This window comes from Malus sylvestris, chromosome 13 (genome assembly GCF_916048215.2).
Source record: "Malus sylvestris chromosome 13, drMalSylv7.2, whole genome shotgun sequence".
Lineage (NCBI taxonomy): Eukaryota > Viridiplantae > Streptophyta > Magnoliopsida > Rosales > Rosaceae > Malus > Malus sylvestris.
Window position 1 is genome coordinate 1338642 of NC_062272.1, and position 16783 is coordinate 1355424.

Sequence of the window (16783 nt, forward strand, 5' to 3'; positions counted from 1 at the left end):
TCCGGCGTGTTGTGTGATCGCCGTATGCCACTGAAGCTCAAGGGAAAATTTTATAGGACGGCAATAAGGCCGGCGATGCTGTATGGCACATAATGTTGGGCGGTGAAGCATCAACACGTACACAAAATGGGTGTAGCGGAGATGAGGATGCTTCGTTGGATGTGTGGGCACAGGAGAAATGATAAGATTAGGAATGAGGATATCCGGGGTAAAGTAGGAGTAGCCGAAATTGAAGGAAAGATGAAGAAAATCGGTTACGATGGTTTGGACATGTGCAAAGAAGGCCTACTGACGCTCCGATTAGAAGATGCGACTATGGGACAGAGGTTCAGGGCCGAAGGGGTAGAGGAAGACCTAGGAAAACTTTGGAAGAGACTCTAAGAAAAGACTTAGAGTACTTGGATCTAACGAAGGACATGACATAGGACCGAGCACAATGGTGTTCTAAGATTCATCTAGCCGATCTCACTCAGTGACTTGGATTTTCCAAGTCTCCAACCGAGAAGTTTTCCTCATTCAGGAAATTAAGGGAACACTACCTCAACCTACATGCTCCACTCACAAAGCTTCAACAAAAGAAAATTCAAAGAACTTAGCGTTGAAATGAAGGAAAGCTTATTTATTGATATCCCCGATAAGCTACAAATATGTACATATACACGAGTCAAAATAAACAAACAAGAGGGAGCCTTCACAAATGTTGCTTAGGAGAAGTCTCAGCAGTCGGTAGAGCCCCAGAAAGAGAAGGCACCAGAGGGGGATCATTCGGAGCCTCAGTACTGGACAGAACCCTAGAAGGAGGAGGCATCAGAGGTTGATCATTTGGAGCTTCAGTACGCGGTACAGCCCCAGAAGACGAAGGCAATAAATGTCTTTGGAACAAACCCACAAATCTCTGATGATCAAGTAAAACCTGACCATCAGATTCCTTCATCTGGTCAAGCTTCCTCTTCATGTTTGTAGCATAGTCATGTGCGAGCCGGTGCAACTGTTTATTCTCATGCTTGAGCCCTCTAATCTCCTGTTTGAGACTCATCACTTCAGCCGCCAATGATTCAACTTGGCGGGTTCGAGCAAATAGGCGTTGGGCCATATTAGACACAGAACCTGCACACTGAACACTGAGAGCCAGAGAATCCTTAACAGCTAACTCATCAGACCGTTTGGAAAGTAGTCTGTTATCTTTGGGAGTGAGAAGGTTCCTGGCCACCACCGCAGCGGTCATATCATTCTTCATCACGGAATCCCCAACGGTAAGAGGACCAGTAGGGGAGACGAAGGATGGGCGCCATATGTTGTCTGGAGAAGGCGGGGCTGCCTTTTCAACAAGGTTCAAGTCAAAACGACGGTCGGAGAGGCCAGACATTTTCAAAGGTGTTGAAGAGAGAAGAGGGCGGACAAATCAAGATCTTAGAAGTGCAAGAATCGAGCTTCTACTGGTGGAGATTCAAGTGTGCTTTGGAACTTAATGCCAGCCCCTATAAAAATCTGCACTCGACGGAGCTTCAGAAATCGAAAAGGCGTCTGCTTTCTCAAAAGCTGGGCTGCTCAAAGACCACGAAGGCCGATCTCAGAAATCGAAGAGGCGCTTGCTTTCTCAAAAGCTGGGCTGCTCAGAGACCACGAGGGCCGATCTCATAAATCGAAAAGGCACCTACTTTTCCAGCCTTGTCAGCACCTGTCACACGCACACTTAGCTTTGTGGAAATTATGGGCATTCTGTCGAAGACTTCTGGTGAAGTAGAAAGCACATGAGTCTTACTGTTCAATCACCCACTTCCCACACGCAACAGTAGCTCATGGGTACCACAGATAACTTTGCCAAAGTTCTCTGCCAAAGTTGAGCACGTGAAGCTTGCAGCTCCCACTACATCGCTCTGACCAAGAAGGGTAAAAGAATAGCAAAGAAACAGCACTAACAAAGTTTAGACACATAAATTTTGAAGGTCTAGCTACCATATTATTACCCACAAGGGTAAAGGAACAGTACCACTGCTGGATAATTGGAAAGTCCCTGTGTGTCAACCTTTGTGCTTCGTGGCAAGGTAGACTAGCAAGCATGCCCAACCTTTACTCACATTCGAGAAAACACTTCCAACAAGATTGCTTGCTCCAAAATCGAAGAGGCACCGTCCTCCGAATCTCGAGAGCCAGACTCCCAACATGACTACTTTATCAAAAATCGAAGAGAGGGTAAAGGAACAGTACCATCGCTGGATAATTGGAAAGTCCTTGTGTGTCAACCTCTGTGCTTCGTGGCAAGGTAGACTAGCAAACATGCCCAACCTTTACTCACATTCGAGAAAACACTCCCAACAAGATTGCTTGCTCCAAAATCGAAAAGGCACCGCCCTCCGAATCTCGAGAGCCAGACTCCCAACATGATTACTTTCTCAAAAATCGAAGAGACATCGCTCTCCAAATCTCGAGAGCCAGACCCCCAGCATGATTGCTTTCTCAAAAATCGAAGAGGCATCGTTTTCCGAATCTCGAGAACCAGATCCCCGATAGGATTGCTTGTTCGAAAACCGAAGAGGCAACACTTTCCCAACTGCAAGAGCCGGATCTCCTTGGATAAAGCTGTCTGTAATCTTCACACGCAACATCAGCTTTCCAGATACCACAGACCACTTTTTCAAAGTGCTCTGACAGAGTTAAAACATGTGAAGCTGACAGCTCCCACTACCGTGCTATGACCAAGCAGGGTAAAGGAATAGCATTACTACTTGTTGTTAAGGAGACTCCTATATATGTCGACCTCCATCCCCAACGGACAGACAGACTTGCAAAAATGCTCAACCCTTCCTCATATCTGAGAGGGCACTCCCAACAAAGCCTTTCGAAATATTCAGCTTTCTTTCCCCCCGATAATACCTCTGCAAACAAGCTATACTAGAGCAAGAATATCTCATATCATCAGGGTTAAAAGCAAGAGTATCCCATATCATGCTTTTTCCCTGTCTTTTCCTTTGGCCTTGTTCTTACCTGCAAGACAAGGAGAAAGAGAGCAATCAGTCAGCACTTGGAATCAAGCTTCCAGCCAGGAACTGACTGCCTGGAACCCCTTACCTGATTACTTACCTGGCATTGCTCTCGAGTACTCATCTTCAACATCTTATGCTTCCAGGGAAGATACCGCATCTGCCTGAGGAACAAATAGGGCAAGTGAGAAGGATACAAGGAAGCATGTGGAGACAAGCGTAACAGCACACGTGCCGATACATCCATTACTCTGTCAAAGAAAAAGTATCCCATATTAGCAGGGTCGAACGTACTCTAGATTTGATGGACTTGTTTTGACCCTCAAATTCTTCAGTCGTCCTTATACTCTGGAGGAAACCAGAAAACCCTCCAGCTCAGTTCAAGAATAAGCATGTGGAAAGTTACTTCTTCAAAAGCAAAAGTATCACATATCATCTCTTCTCATTTTTCTTCTCTTTATCCTTCATGCTGCCTGCAAGATAGGGAGAATGTGAACAATCAGCAAGAGCTCTGATTGCTTACCTTGTCTGTCACCTCTTTCAGCAGATCCCCTAGCTCGGCGACTTGGGGGACTCCTACTACATGGTTTGTATCGCGCTTGACCAAGCCTGAAACTACAAGGAAGCTTCAAGTGAAATTGATACATTACCTTGTGCATCTCCACCAGTTAAAGATACCACCCCTGGATGGAGGAAGAGTACTTCCAGAGAAGATGCCACATCTACTTATGAGACAGATAAGGCAAGTCAAGACGATACCACACTCCGATACTTAGAAGTTTCGTGATTACGAGCTCATTCTCCCACAATATTTACTAATGTCATTTGTACTAAATCATTCACCTGTACTTACTAAAGGAAAGCTTGAACCTATGTACTTGTGTAAACCCTTCACAATTAATGAGAACTCCTCTATTCCGTGGACGTAGCCAATCTGGGTGAACCACGTACATCTTGTGTTTGCTTTCCTATCTCTATCCATTTATATACTTATCCACACTAATGACCGGAGCAATCTAGCGAATATCACAAAAAGCGACCGTTTTTGCTACCTAGGATCTATCGTGCAAGAGAACGGAGAATTAGATGGAGATCTCAACCATAGAATACAAGCTGGATGGATGAAGTGTAAGAGTGCATCCGGCGTGTTGTGTGACTGTCGTAGGCCACTGAAGCTCAAGGGAAAATTTTATAGGACGGCAATAAGGCCAGCGATGTTGTATGGCACAGAATGTTGGGCGGTGAAGCATCAACACGTACACAAAATGGGTGTGGCGGAGATGAGGATGCTTCATGGGATGTGTGGGCACACGAGAAAGGATAAGATTGGGAATGAGGATATCCGAGGTAAAGTAGGAGTAGCCGAAATTGAAGGAAAGATGAGAGAAAATCGGTTCCGGTGATTTGGACATGTGCAAAGAAGGCCTACTGACGCTCCGGTTCGAAGATGTGACTACGGGACAGAGGTTCAGGGCCGAAGGGGTAGAGGAAGACCTAGGAAAACTTTGGAAGAGACTCTAAGAAAAGACTTAGAGTACTTGGATCTAACGGAGGACATGACACAAAACCGAGCGCAATGGCGTTCTAGGATTCATATAGCCGACCCCACTTAGTGGGAAAATGCTTTGTTGTTGTTGTTGTTGTTGTGTAATGTCAAACATAATTAATGAAGAATGCTACTAGACACACCCCATTATCTTATTTCCCCATCCACCTTATAATTTGACCCACTATAAAAAGTTAAAAATTTGAAATGTTATTTCTTCATCACTGTCATTCCTAAAATATCCTCTAATTTATATCTAAATTCATTCTATTTTAATTTATCAGAATGTCATCACCCTAGCCGCACCACCCCCTTAAAATGTCACCTACCCCCGTTAGCAACCAAAACCTTGGACACCTGCTTGGTGGCATCTTCTTTGGGAAGAGAGAAAAACGGAAGAGGGAAGTAGAGAGAGAAATGGGAGGGGAGGAAGAGAGAGAAGCACAGGGGAGAGAGAGGACGTATACCCTCTCTCTTTGTCAGCAATGGTTGAAATGCAATTTTGATGGAACATAGGTGGACAGCAGTGCGGTGGCGGCTGGGTTATGGAATGGTGGTGGGTGATGAGGAGGGAGATTTTCATTTTTCCCAGTTTGAGAGAGATGGAGAGACGGTGGTGGGGAGAAAGAGAAACAGGGTGGGGACAGGAGAAATGGTAGTTGAGTTTTTTTTTCTAGGTTTCTTTTTTTTGAGCTATAATAACATTAATTATAATAAAATAAATAAGGATTTAAAAGTCTTTTTATAAAAGGATAAACATGCTATTAACATTTTTACTAAAATATAGGTGAGAAGATAGAATAATGGGGTGTGTTTATCACCACTCTTAATAATTTTGCTGATGTGAAATCTATTCAACTAGTTTTATTCAAGTAAAAAACTTATGTCCGATTTTATACGGATAAAATTAAATTTTAGAGGCTAAAGTCATATTTAAAAAAAAAAAAAAAACAATGTTGATTGATGCTTAGAAATGTTCATTTTCTAAGTTACTCTTCGAAATTTAATCACGCACAAAACCAACTAAATAAAGACATTTAATTGTTCAATTAAAATTGCCATAATTTGAATTATTAACTGAAAAATGTGGTTTGCCTCTTCATTAAAGAATAATCGGATGAGCAAAATATCTTCATTTTAGCTTCTTTTTTTTGTAAAAATAATTTTTAATGGGGCCTATTTACTCCATAATTTATACAAAAATAGAATTATGAGACTAAAATCTTGAGTGAAGAGATAATTAATATTTTAGTGGGCTCAGATGACTAAAGAATGCTCCAGAAGATGGATTATTACATACAAACAAAGCAAGAGGCTCTCATGGGTGGGTTTGCATTATTCAACTTTGTATTATTACTCTTGTTTAAATTATTAACATACAAACAAAGCAAGAGGCTTTCATGAGTTTGCATCATTCAACTTTGTATTATTACTCTGGTTCATGGCTGTCCCTTCAGACTCACAATGTGGGAATGAGGAGGGGTTAGTGGTTCTTATACATCTTTCACTACCTACTTTTTAATTTTGTTGTTTAGTTACCCCACTTATGCCAAATCACGTCAAGTTTTATAAGGAACTTTCACTAATTTTCTCATCACAAACAAAAAAAATTGTACAGCTTCAATGCTATGTATTATTCAATGTTACAAATATTTTAGCTGTTAAATTTGATTTTCACAACTATTTAAATCTTCTATTTTCAATGTCAATATTTTCTTCATGATACGTAGTTTGCAAAAAAAGTTGCAAGTCCATTCAAACTAATAAGATGTGTCATGCTCGCAATGCGCATGGGATTATGATTCTTTTCTCTCATATTCCCATCATCTTCCCTTCCCTCCTCTTACACATTACTTTTTATCTTATTGTTCCTATAAAAAAATGAATATAAGATGTTGACATGACTTAATTGTGACCGTTCAAATAAGAGGGCATGGAAGGGAAGAGAGATTAGGAGGGGAGATACTTCTCCTCCATGCGCATGACCATATTGATGGGAAGTTCTCTAGGGGAATGAGAGTCAAACAATGGGTCATATATAAATAAGTATAGTTTAAATGTTACAATAGTACCTGGGTTCTAGTCATTAGGTCTATTTAATCTATGTGATTTTAATTTGGCCAATTTGGTCCTTATATTTATCTTTGTTAACTAATTAAGGATATTTCATCCAATCTCTGTTAAAAATTAATAAAATATTATAAACTTATTTATAAGATTATCTATATTTGATTTAAAAATGAAATAAAAATTAAAAATCAAAAGAAAAATTACTCTCCTCCCTAACGTTCTATCATCTCCTAATTTTCTTGCACACCCCCCCCCCCCTTTTTCTATGTCATGATAACTAAATTGGCCAAATTAAAAATATGGGGACTAAATTGGTCAAATAGTTATAACACATGGACCATTTTTTAATATTTAAGGCAATAAGTTATGAACTCAACCCAAGAATATTATATGTTCGTCATGAATTAATATAATAGTTTTAGGAAGCCTTAAGGGAAGGGATCCTTATTTTTTTATAAAAATTAGGATTAATTGTGGGGTTCACACCACATAGAACTTTAACGATCTGAACCATCTATTTTCACGTTGTACCTCATAGATCATCCTTGCAAAATATTAGCCAAATCGGAAATATTTAAGACATCTAATTGGGTTCAAAGAAATAAACGAATACTTTGTTAAATAAGAAACAATGAAATTTTATCTTGATAATTAAATAGGCAAATGGTTTCGGATTGAATCGAATTTTTGCAAGGATGATCTATGAATCGAGACTAACAAAATAGACGGTTCGGATCGTTGAAATTCGATGTGGAGTGGGCCTTACACCTAATCCTTTTTTTTTTCAAAAAATAAGGATCACTTTTCATAAAAGCCCTAAATAGTTTTAAACCCTCCCCTCCCCTTAATAAAAGTAGTATTTTATTCCACAACGACCTTAGTCCAAATTCAAAAGACATTAAACAAACCAAACTCAAGTGACTCAAACTCAGTAATTGGGAATAAAAGCATTGTCCTGACCAATTACCCTAATTTACATTGCCATCACATGTTCAAACTTTACATCGGCTTGTTTACGGTTTTAGATTAGCATTTTCTCCGTATCACATTCAAAAGTAATAAAAAAAGTCACTTAATACTATGGTTTAATGGTATTTCTCTCTACATTATTGCTAGCCCATTATGACGCTAAGGTCACCCCCTCCCCTAATATTGTTTGTTAAAAAAAAATTCGTTTGTTTGCATAACCAGTGGTTTCTTCATCAATTTGGGATTTGGATACAATTAGAATTATTTCAGAACAATTGGGGCGGGGTAAGTGGGTGACCTAGCTTAGAGCACCACCACACTCGTCACAATTTACATTTGGGTGTTGAAATCAATAGTGGGCTGAAAAATATGAAAGTAGGCCCACCAACGGCCAATTGATGTAAATGGTGGGCTTGGATTCTTGGAAGAAAGGCCCTCGAGTCCGGGAACTCGTCTGAGCTGTTGGGCTCACCAACGATGGCTCCCACCAGCAAATTGGGGTTGGGCTTTGGACTTAAGAAGTATCTAGACCCGACTTTGCACCCGATGCGGGCCGGGTGGGCATGCACCGACGGTAATGACCTGCCAAGGCGGTGTATCCTCTGTGGGTAGCGTGCACCGTATCCAACCATGAACGACATCCTCAGTGGATTATCACCTAGAATGTGGTCCACCTGAAGAAATTTCAATTACAAAATTACAATGCTATCCTCACAGTTCCGTATAATTCCAGAAGCACCCTTGTTCATGTGGGTGCCCTCCTGATGAAGGTCATTCAGACTCTGTGAACAATGTCATGGATGGCAGAATGCTAAGGTTAAAGTAACGATCCAAATCTAGCCGTTAACTTCTCTTGATCATCTAAAGATGGTCCATGATTGAATGTATGGTCATGAACTCATAAGAACGTGAGAATTGGCAGAATTCTCATGCAACAAGATTGTCACTATGCATGTATCAGAATTCAATCAAGTGCCATCACAAGTTCAAATGAATCATCACAATAACATTCATGCATGTATTGAGTTCTGATGAATGGACGCAGATTGTCTGCCCTCCTATTTGGGTGCCCTTCCCATTCCCTCCTATTTGTGCGGTCACTGTTAAACCACGTCAACATTTTATATTCTTATTGCTTTTTATTTTATTATCTCTATAAAAAAATTAATATAAAATATTGACGTGGTTTAACCGTGACCGTACAAAATAGTAGGGGATGAGAATGACACCCAAACAGGAGGGCATGCCTCCCTGATGAATTACCTGGCCAATGGTTTGAGGAAAGCAGGGGAGGCTGAAATCTCACCACATGGCACATTCTTATTGGCATGGCTGCATGTTAGTGCCTCCTGGCTTTGAGTACAAGCCACCTTCTAAACTTGATTAATTATCAAGTAGTTAAAGAAAAACAAAGATTTGCGCATGAAGCAATGAGCCTGGAAAGTCTATGATGTTAATAGGATGAGAGAGTCCAGTACTTTTAATTTCTTTCTCCATGTAGAGGATGAGAAAATGACTGACACATGCATTTTGTGTAGCTAAATTTCAGTTGCCAAAGCCCAATGAGTCGAAATCGGCCATTCATGAATCAACATAATATCCTATTTCATTTTTCCAATATTCTTAAACTTATTATTATTTATCGATATGTAGAGAGAAGAGACATGCGGAAATTATATCAATACAACTGTCTTTTTTTTTTTTTTTACATTTAATTAATTTTCTAGTTTTTTATTTGAAACAAACTAGTATATGCACTAGAAAAAAGTAATGTGCGGAAATCATTTTCTCATATAACTAATTGAAATTTTCTAAAAGGTTAAGTACGAACATACGAAGATTATATACGTGTACAGTAATTGTACAAAGGGATTTCAAATTTCAATGGAAGATACAGATAGACAGAAGGAAATGGGAGGGGAAAAAAGAGGACGTTTTGATTGGGCAAGGTGAGTTGAGCCTGCGGCAGCAAAAGTTTTGAACTTGTAGGTCAACTCTCAGCTCCAAATCCAACTGCAGAAAAAGATGAACTAACACAACATAATTACAGACTTGCAGTTCAAGCTATATATAGCTGCTGCTAAATTCAGAGAAACCATGATATGGGTTCGGTGGTTGTATGAACTAAAAGACTCCAGCTTTTGCTTTCTTATACCCCAAATAAGAACAACCTATAATCCTAATATAGAGGACAATGCACTCAACTAATTAATTACTAACCACAGTATAAAATTTGTTGTTCACTCAACTAATTAATTGCATATGAACGGTCCTATCCAAGAATTCCTCAAATGATGGCTAGCAAAAAGAAACACAGAGAAAGAAGAAGAAGAAGAAGATAGAGCTTTACTTTTGGGGTGCATTTTTGCTCGCCGTCCTTAAGTGGTGATAATGTATAACCATTACTTAAGGGTGGTGAGCAAAAATATTCTCTCACTTTTAGCCTCCACTAAACTCATCACCTGACACACATTTTCCCACCTTTGACCTAGCTAGCTAGGCAGAGGTAAATCAAATGTACACATTACTCATTACCTCAATGTACTCAACCGAGCTCGTGATATAGAATATTGCTTCAAATGCTCTTTAATTACGGATGAGATTGCCCCTTGTTTAACGCAATGAATTAGGCTAAATGTTGTTTTAATTTTGACAATGATGCGTGGCCCATTGGGGGTGGGCCATTTGTGCATGATTACCCATTGGAAACATCTTTTTATATCTTAAAAGGTTGTTTTCAATTGCTAATCTATATTGTTATGTTAAGACACAACCTCACTTTATACTTACAATGGGCTACAACTTAGCATTAAACTCGTTGTGAATATGTATAGTTTTTTTTTGCATTCATATGAGGTCAAACAGAGAGACCCAAATCATCTGCTTGATTTTTTCTACTTGATTTCTCATATAGATTTACAGTCGACACATTATTCATAAAATTTGGATGAGATGTCGTATGAATAGGAGTCAAGCAGATCATGACAGAGAAAAATAGAATAAAGGATCTAAATCCAAAACAGAGACATCTTTTAACCAAATCGAGACCGAATAGCTCTAAATCGAATCGTCACATGCAACCCAACCTTGCTATTTGATGTGATCCCTCAGTCATGATTATGCATGCATCCCTTTTGAAAAACTTCAACTTTGAACCAAGAAAACCTGCCCGGCCCAGCAGACAAACACAAACTCATAAACAAGCTTTTGCACGTCTCCCTCATCTTTGAGATTAGTTTGTTTTGAGTCAATTGCGCCGATAAGCTCGTGAATCAATCATATATACCTTCTTCTCTCCCAAAAGCGGGTTAGTTCAGATTAGGATCCCAGTAGCTTAATTGGGACTAATTACCAAACATAACACCAACATGATAAAACAAAGCAAAGTATTCAGAATTTCCCAACATCACCAAAAGGCAAAAGGTAGTCGTCGTCCCTTTTCCCTATCTTATTGTATTTGAATATTGGATCATCCATTATACATCCATATCACCATCGAAAATTTTATAAAGCTCACCTTCAACTTGTTACTCTTAGCAATCACACTTTCGAACCATTACCGAAAACTAACAATTTATATATTCACATATCGTTTTGCTTTTATTAGTGGGGAACCTAATCATTTTTATATCTGAAAGAGTCAGGAAAACTGCACATCAATTATCCGTTTCAGAATATTTTGTATAAAACACTTTTGATTATAAGCATTCTGGTAACGCTATCATTAAAAAACAACAAAAATTCTATAAAAACTTTGCATGCTTCTTGCTATACACAAGTCAAAAGATACTACAAAGCTCAAATGCCAGTATTCATACGTTGCGTTGTGGAACTAGTAATGGAGTATTTGGAATTTGGACCCTCCACTATAATACTACAAAGTTGCACGCTTGGCAATACTAGTATTAGTGGGGCAAATGGAAGGCCAAACAAGCTTTCAACTCTCAAGTCAAGAGACTCACCCTCCTCAGGAATAAAATGCCACGCCGCCAGCCGTCCAATTATCACGATCATTATGCATTGTGGTCCTGTGGATGCTTCCGTCGCATCTTAGCCGTTGATGTCGTCTTGTGGGCAACGGCTCGCCGTTAAATCTCTCGGTGCAAGCACCACCCCCCACCAGCCGCAATTCAGACGCCCACGCGAGATGGGTGGCCTTTGCTTTTACGTCTCATTTGATATTTCAGTCTCACATTAATATATAAATATGGAATTTTGTTTAAAGAAATATATAATGTCTAATACCAGAAATGTTTCGTTAAAACTCTCATACAAAAAAAACATAGGCCATATATTCCAACAAATAAATTGGCACTCTATATAATATTTTATCTGAGAAAAGGAGCGTACTTGTACTACTTAAACCCCCAACCCAAACATCATATGGAGCACAAGAAGCAGTGTGTTCTGTCCTCACTTCTCGTTCAATAATACTCTCTACTCCCCTACACCATGAACACCAAATGCATGTCCACCCACTTCCTCCTCCCCCAACTCTTCCTCACCTTCCTCTTCTTCCTCCTCTTGCAACCAATCCCCACCGTCGGATCCCCATCCAACGACGCGGAATTCATCCGTACAAGCTGCGGCGCCACTCTGTACCCTGACCTCTGCTACACCTCCCTTTCCCCCTTCGCCAGCGCCGTCCAAGACAACCCGGCTCAGCTCGCCAAGGTCGCCATCGCCGTCAGCCTCGCCCGGGCACGCAGCATGGCCGCCTACGTCTCCAACATCTCACGTCAAGCCGACTACGGTGCCGACTCGCGCGCCGCCTCCGCCCTCCACGACTGCTTCTCCAACTTCGGCGACGCTGTCGACGAGATTCGTGGCTCCCTCAAGCAGATGCGCCAGCTCATTTCCACCGCAGCCTCCGGTGGTGGGTCGTCGTCGTTCCGGTTCCAGATGAGCAACGTCCAGACGTGGATGAGCGCCGCGCTTACCGACGAGGAGACCTGTACGGACGGGTTTGATGACGTGGAGGATGGCCCTCTCAAGACCGACGTGTCGAACCGGGTGGAGAATGTGAAGAAGGTTACCAGCAATGCCCTCGCTCTCGTTAATAGGGTTGCTGAGAAGGGCGCGCCCTGATAAAAAACGAGCCTCCATCTCTGGTTTTAGTAGTTTTGTTGGTTAGTGAATTAACTAATGAAGATTAGTAGAGGTTTAAACCACACATTACCTTCTGTCTGTATGTATTTACATGCTTAACTGTGTCGCTCAGTGGGAACAACACAAACTTCAGTTAATTTCTGTTACTTTTTGTATATTTGGACCCTTCTTCTGGGTTTGTTAATGTTTTTGTAATATATTTTGGTTTCTAACTGCTGTGGTCGTAGTTTTTCCATCATACAAACAACATTTTACTTTACAATCAAAATTACGAGAAGATGATTCAAATTCGAGTAAATGTAGTTATTCATTTTTGTTGTTGTAATATTTACTAACTGAACGAGTTGACTCACTGTTTATCTCACATGTGCAGAGCAGATGAGATATGGTGTGGATGGAGGAGGGGCCCTGCGTGGCAGTTGCTCCTCCCTTTCATTCGTTAATGATGCTGATATAATTGACAAGGTTTCTCCTTGTGTTCATTTAATATACAGTGTTATACACCTCAAATTTTTAACATCAATTTTTTTTTCAGAAACCCAGTTTCCATCATGCTCACACAGTTTGTTTGTTTGTTTTTTTTTTTTTCATACAATAGATTTTATTAGATTAGTCATCGACTGGACTAGATAGATTTTATTAAATTACATGTTAGATTAGTCATTGATAAGATTTGAACTCATACCATCATGCAAAAAACTCAATAACTTTTTATCACTGTGATAAAGGGTCACTTGCAAATATAAATGAGTATTATTTCCATATAAAAATATAAGAATAACGATACTCTTACCAATTGATATCAAAATTTCATACCATGACAACGTGAAAAAGTCATGTCAATTAAAAAGAATCTTGTGGCGAAATGAGGTGGATAATCACACCAAAATCTCAATTCTTAATGAATAATTCTTTTATTCCAACAAAAAAGATTAATTTTTCAGAAGTTCATCAAATCCTAAATTAATTTTACGTTTTCTTGCCTGCCTCCCTTTGGCCTCCTCCCACTCCCCTCTCCACCTTCACACTGCTTCTCAACCTCCTGTCTATTGGTTGTCCACCCCGTCCTCTCCGACAACAAAATTGTTGATGACTATTGGTATCACTCTTATGCACGCTTAGATTATATGGTTTAGAAGGGGTTCTAATATTGTCAATCAGCGCATCGATTCAAAGTCTCGGGATAATTCATCCGTAAGAATGAATGGAGTAATCCAAAAAATAAAAAAAGAACTATAACGAAAAACTTATGGTACTGTTTACTTTAATAAAAAATCAAATTTTTACATTAAAAAATCAATCATAGTACAATTCACTTTACTATTTATTTTGTCATTATCATTAAAATTCAAAAATTTCAAATCATTCTAAAAAAAATCACCCTGAAGATAATTCTATGGACATGGACAACAATCTCGAGGAAAAGAAATAACAGATCTTGGGAAGAAGATGATTGATGATGGAGAGAGGAAAGGGAGGAGGCTACAACGAGGGAATCCAAAATTTAGGGTTTGATTGACCTTTTCAACTTTTTTTTTATTAATGAAAAACTAAGTTATTATTTTTTATTTATGTAATTATCAACCTCAATTGCCACAAGACTTATTTTTAATTGATGTGTACGTCTATCTCAACTGTCACATGATGTGGTACAATATTATGTTATATTGTGATGATAATAAAAATATTATTGAAAAAATAATGGTCATTTGAGACATACACACACCGTTGCATATATACGAGTGACCTCCACGGATCTCTTAAAAATAATAGCTCTTATATGCTTCCTTTCTTTCTCTTGTATGCTCTATTTCTTTGTTCAGACTTAATTCGGTTGACTTTTATTTTGACTAGTTGTTGTACATTAATTTAAATTATTAACTATAACGAGGGAGATTCGAACTGGGCACTTGTTGCTGGATATTCTTCACTTTCTTTTTATTTTTCTTTTTAGTATTAATTGTATTTTTTTTTATCGATAGGGTAAAATTGTGGAATGCCATTTCCACTTGTAAAACAATTTATTTAGTAGCACATCGTTTTTTTTTTTTTTTTGTCAAATGATAGTAATATTAGATACGAATAGAAATGTTTACATCAATAGCCAAAGTGTTAAATAGTCACTCCGGCTCCAAGCAATCCCACATGTCGTTTATTAGATACACTTAATAATTTCTTGAGAGGAAATAGTTTACTGGTCTAATTAATTTGGCTACAAATCATATCCACAACCATTATAACTAACCATTTGCACTGCATTTTTTTCTTCTAAAATAGTCCCATTCAAAGAGTTTGAAAAATATTTGTTCAAAAAAAAAAAAAAGGAATTTGGAAATGATTTCTAAAGAGTATTGGAAATTTTTAAGAGGAAAACAATTAATTAATTCTTTTTCAGACGAGATTTTTTTTTTTGGTCGAAATTTCAGACGAGATTCGAGTTTCCACAAATCAACCCTAATACTAATCTTCTCGAGTTTCCACAAATAAACCCTAATACATATCTTCTCCAGCTACATAAATGCCCCACCCAAAACACATGAAAGCAGACTGATCAAGAAGCAGAATTCTCATTCAATGATCATGAACAACACCAAACAAATGTCGACCCAGTTTCTTCTCTCTCTCCTCTTCCTCTTCTTCTTCCTCTCCCACCCTATCTCTACCATCGGAGCTCCATCTAATGACAATATCCAGGCCGCGAAGGATGCCATCAGCGCCGGCCTAACCAGTGCTAAGAACACGGCCGACTACGTCTCTAAAATCCCCCACCAACCAGACCCGCGCACAGCAGACGCCCTTAGCAGCTGCACAGAGGTCTTAGGCAACGCCGTCGATAGCTTTGGCGACTCACTTAAGCAGATGAAAGAGCTCGACGCCCCTGGCACCCCGTCATTCCAGCTCCAGATCAGTAACGTGTTGACATGGTTGAGCGCTGCGCTTACCGACGAGGATACTTGTATAGAAGGCTTCAAGGGTGTGGCGGAAGGGCCAGTGAAGACCGACGTGTCCAATCGGCGCAAGAGGTGGAGAAGCTTACTCACAATGCGCTTGCGCTCGTCAATAATCTTAAGGCCGCGCCTTAATCAAGCCTACCTCTCGTTTCAAATGTTAAATTATATATGTTGATCTATTATGCACAACCACCAAATGTCACCATAAGTGTTACTATAATCAAATTATGAAAAACTGGATCGCCAATATGATTAGGCATTACTAAAATCGCGCATTCCCAAGTTTTGCACTTCCATAATTAGTTGTTTGGATGAATGATTTGAATAGAGTGGCTACGGCCATGAATTAAGGACGAAGTTTTATTGCTTAAGTTTGCACTTTCAAGAAGATTAATTAAAAAATCACATGATGAGATATAGACACACCATTATATATCACGTGTGACATTTACAAAGCACTTCAAAAGTAATAGTTGTGTTTCTTCGTTCAATATATGGAGCCTGTTTCCGCTCACCCTTGATATAGCATTAAATTCCTTTTTAAATTATGCAATAGGTCAAAAAAAAAAAAAAAACTCAATAACCTTTCATTTATTTATTGTGAAATAAGAATTAAGTTAATAATTTAAACTTCAAACGTAATTAACCTTTTATGTCTAGCAATTATCTCTCTCTTAAACAAATTATTGATATCTCATGAGCATTTATGTAACGTGAGAGATGGAGAGAGGTCAGAGGTGAGATTGACCTATAACAAAGGCGAGGGGGCAAAGAGATTCCACCCGCATCTCCTGCCTCCCCCCAAACCGGGAATGCTTGACACATAGAGCGCGTTTACGTATACGTAAAGGGAATCAAAACATAGAATCGTATTCCGATTAAGAACCACTCATGTGTTTACTAAATTTTAAGGAATAAAAAATATGGTGGGACCCACACAAATTTTGGAATTCAATTCCTCGCTTTGGAGGAATTGGATCCCTTGATAGTAATTGATATTTGAGTTCCAGAAGAATGAGGGAATGGGGAAATCCATTTTTCATACCCATAATGCCCGCACATAATTGCTGAAATTCCAATGATAAAACCAGCTCCCGTGCCCAGCGTTAGTCTGTCTGCGTCTCCCTCACTACTGCCCCCTTCCTGTCTTCCAAAGG

The 16783-nt window shown here is 39.3% G+C and overlaps 1 protein-coding gene and 1 pseudogene across 1 annotated transcript; both read left to right on the top strand.

Moving 5' to 3' along the window:
• Positions 1–11864: 11864 nt before the first annotated feature.
• LOC126596667 (pectinesterase inhibitor 7-like) lies at positions 11865–12887 on the top strand. The gene has a single exon (XM_050263336.1). It carries the CDS (start codon positions 12019–12021, stop codon positions 12652–12654), a length of 636 nt encoding a protein of 211 aa, XP_050119293.1. The 5' UTR covers positions 11865–12018; the 3' UTR covers positions 12655–12887.
• A 2202-nt stretch (positions 12888–15089) lies between these two features.
• LOC126596669 (pectinesterase inhibitor 3-like) lies at positions 15090–15999 on the top strand (annotated as a pseudogene).
• The last annotated feature ends 784 nt before the right edge of the window (positions 16000–16783 follow it).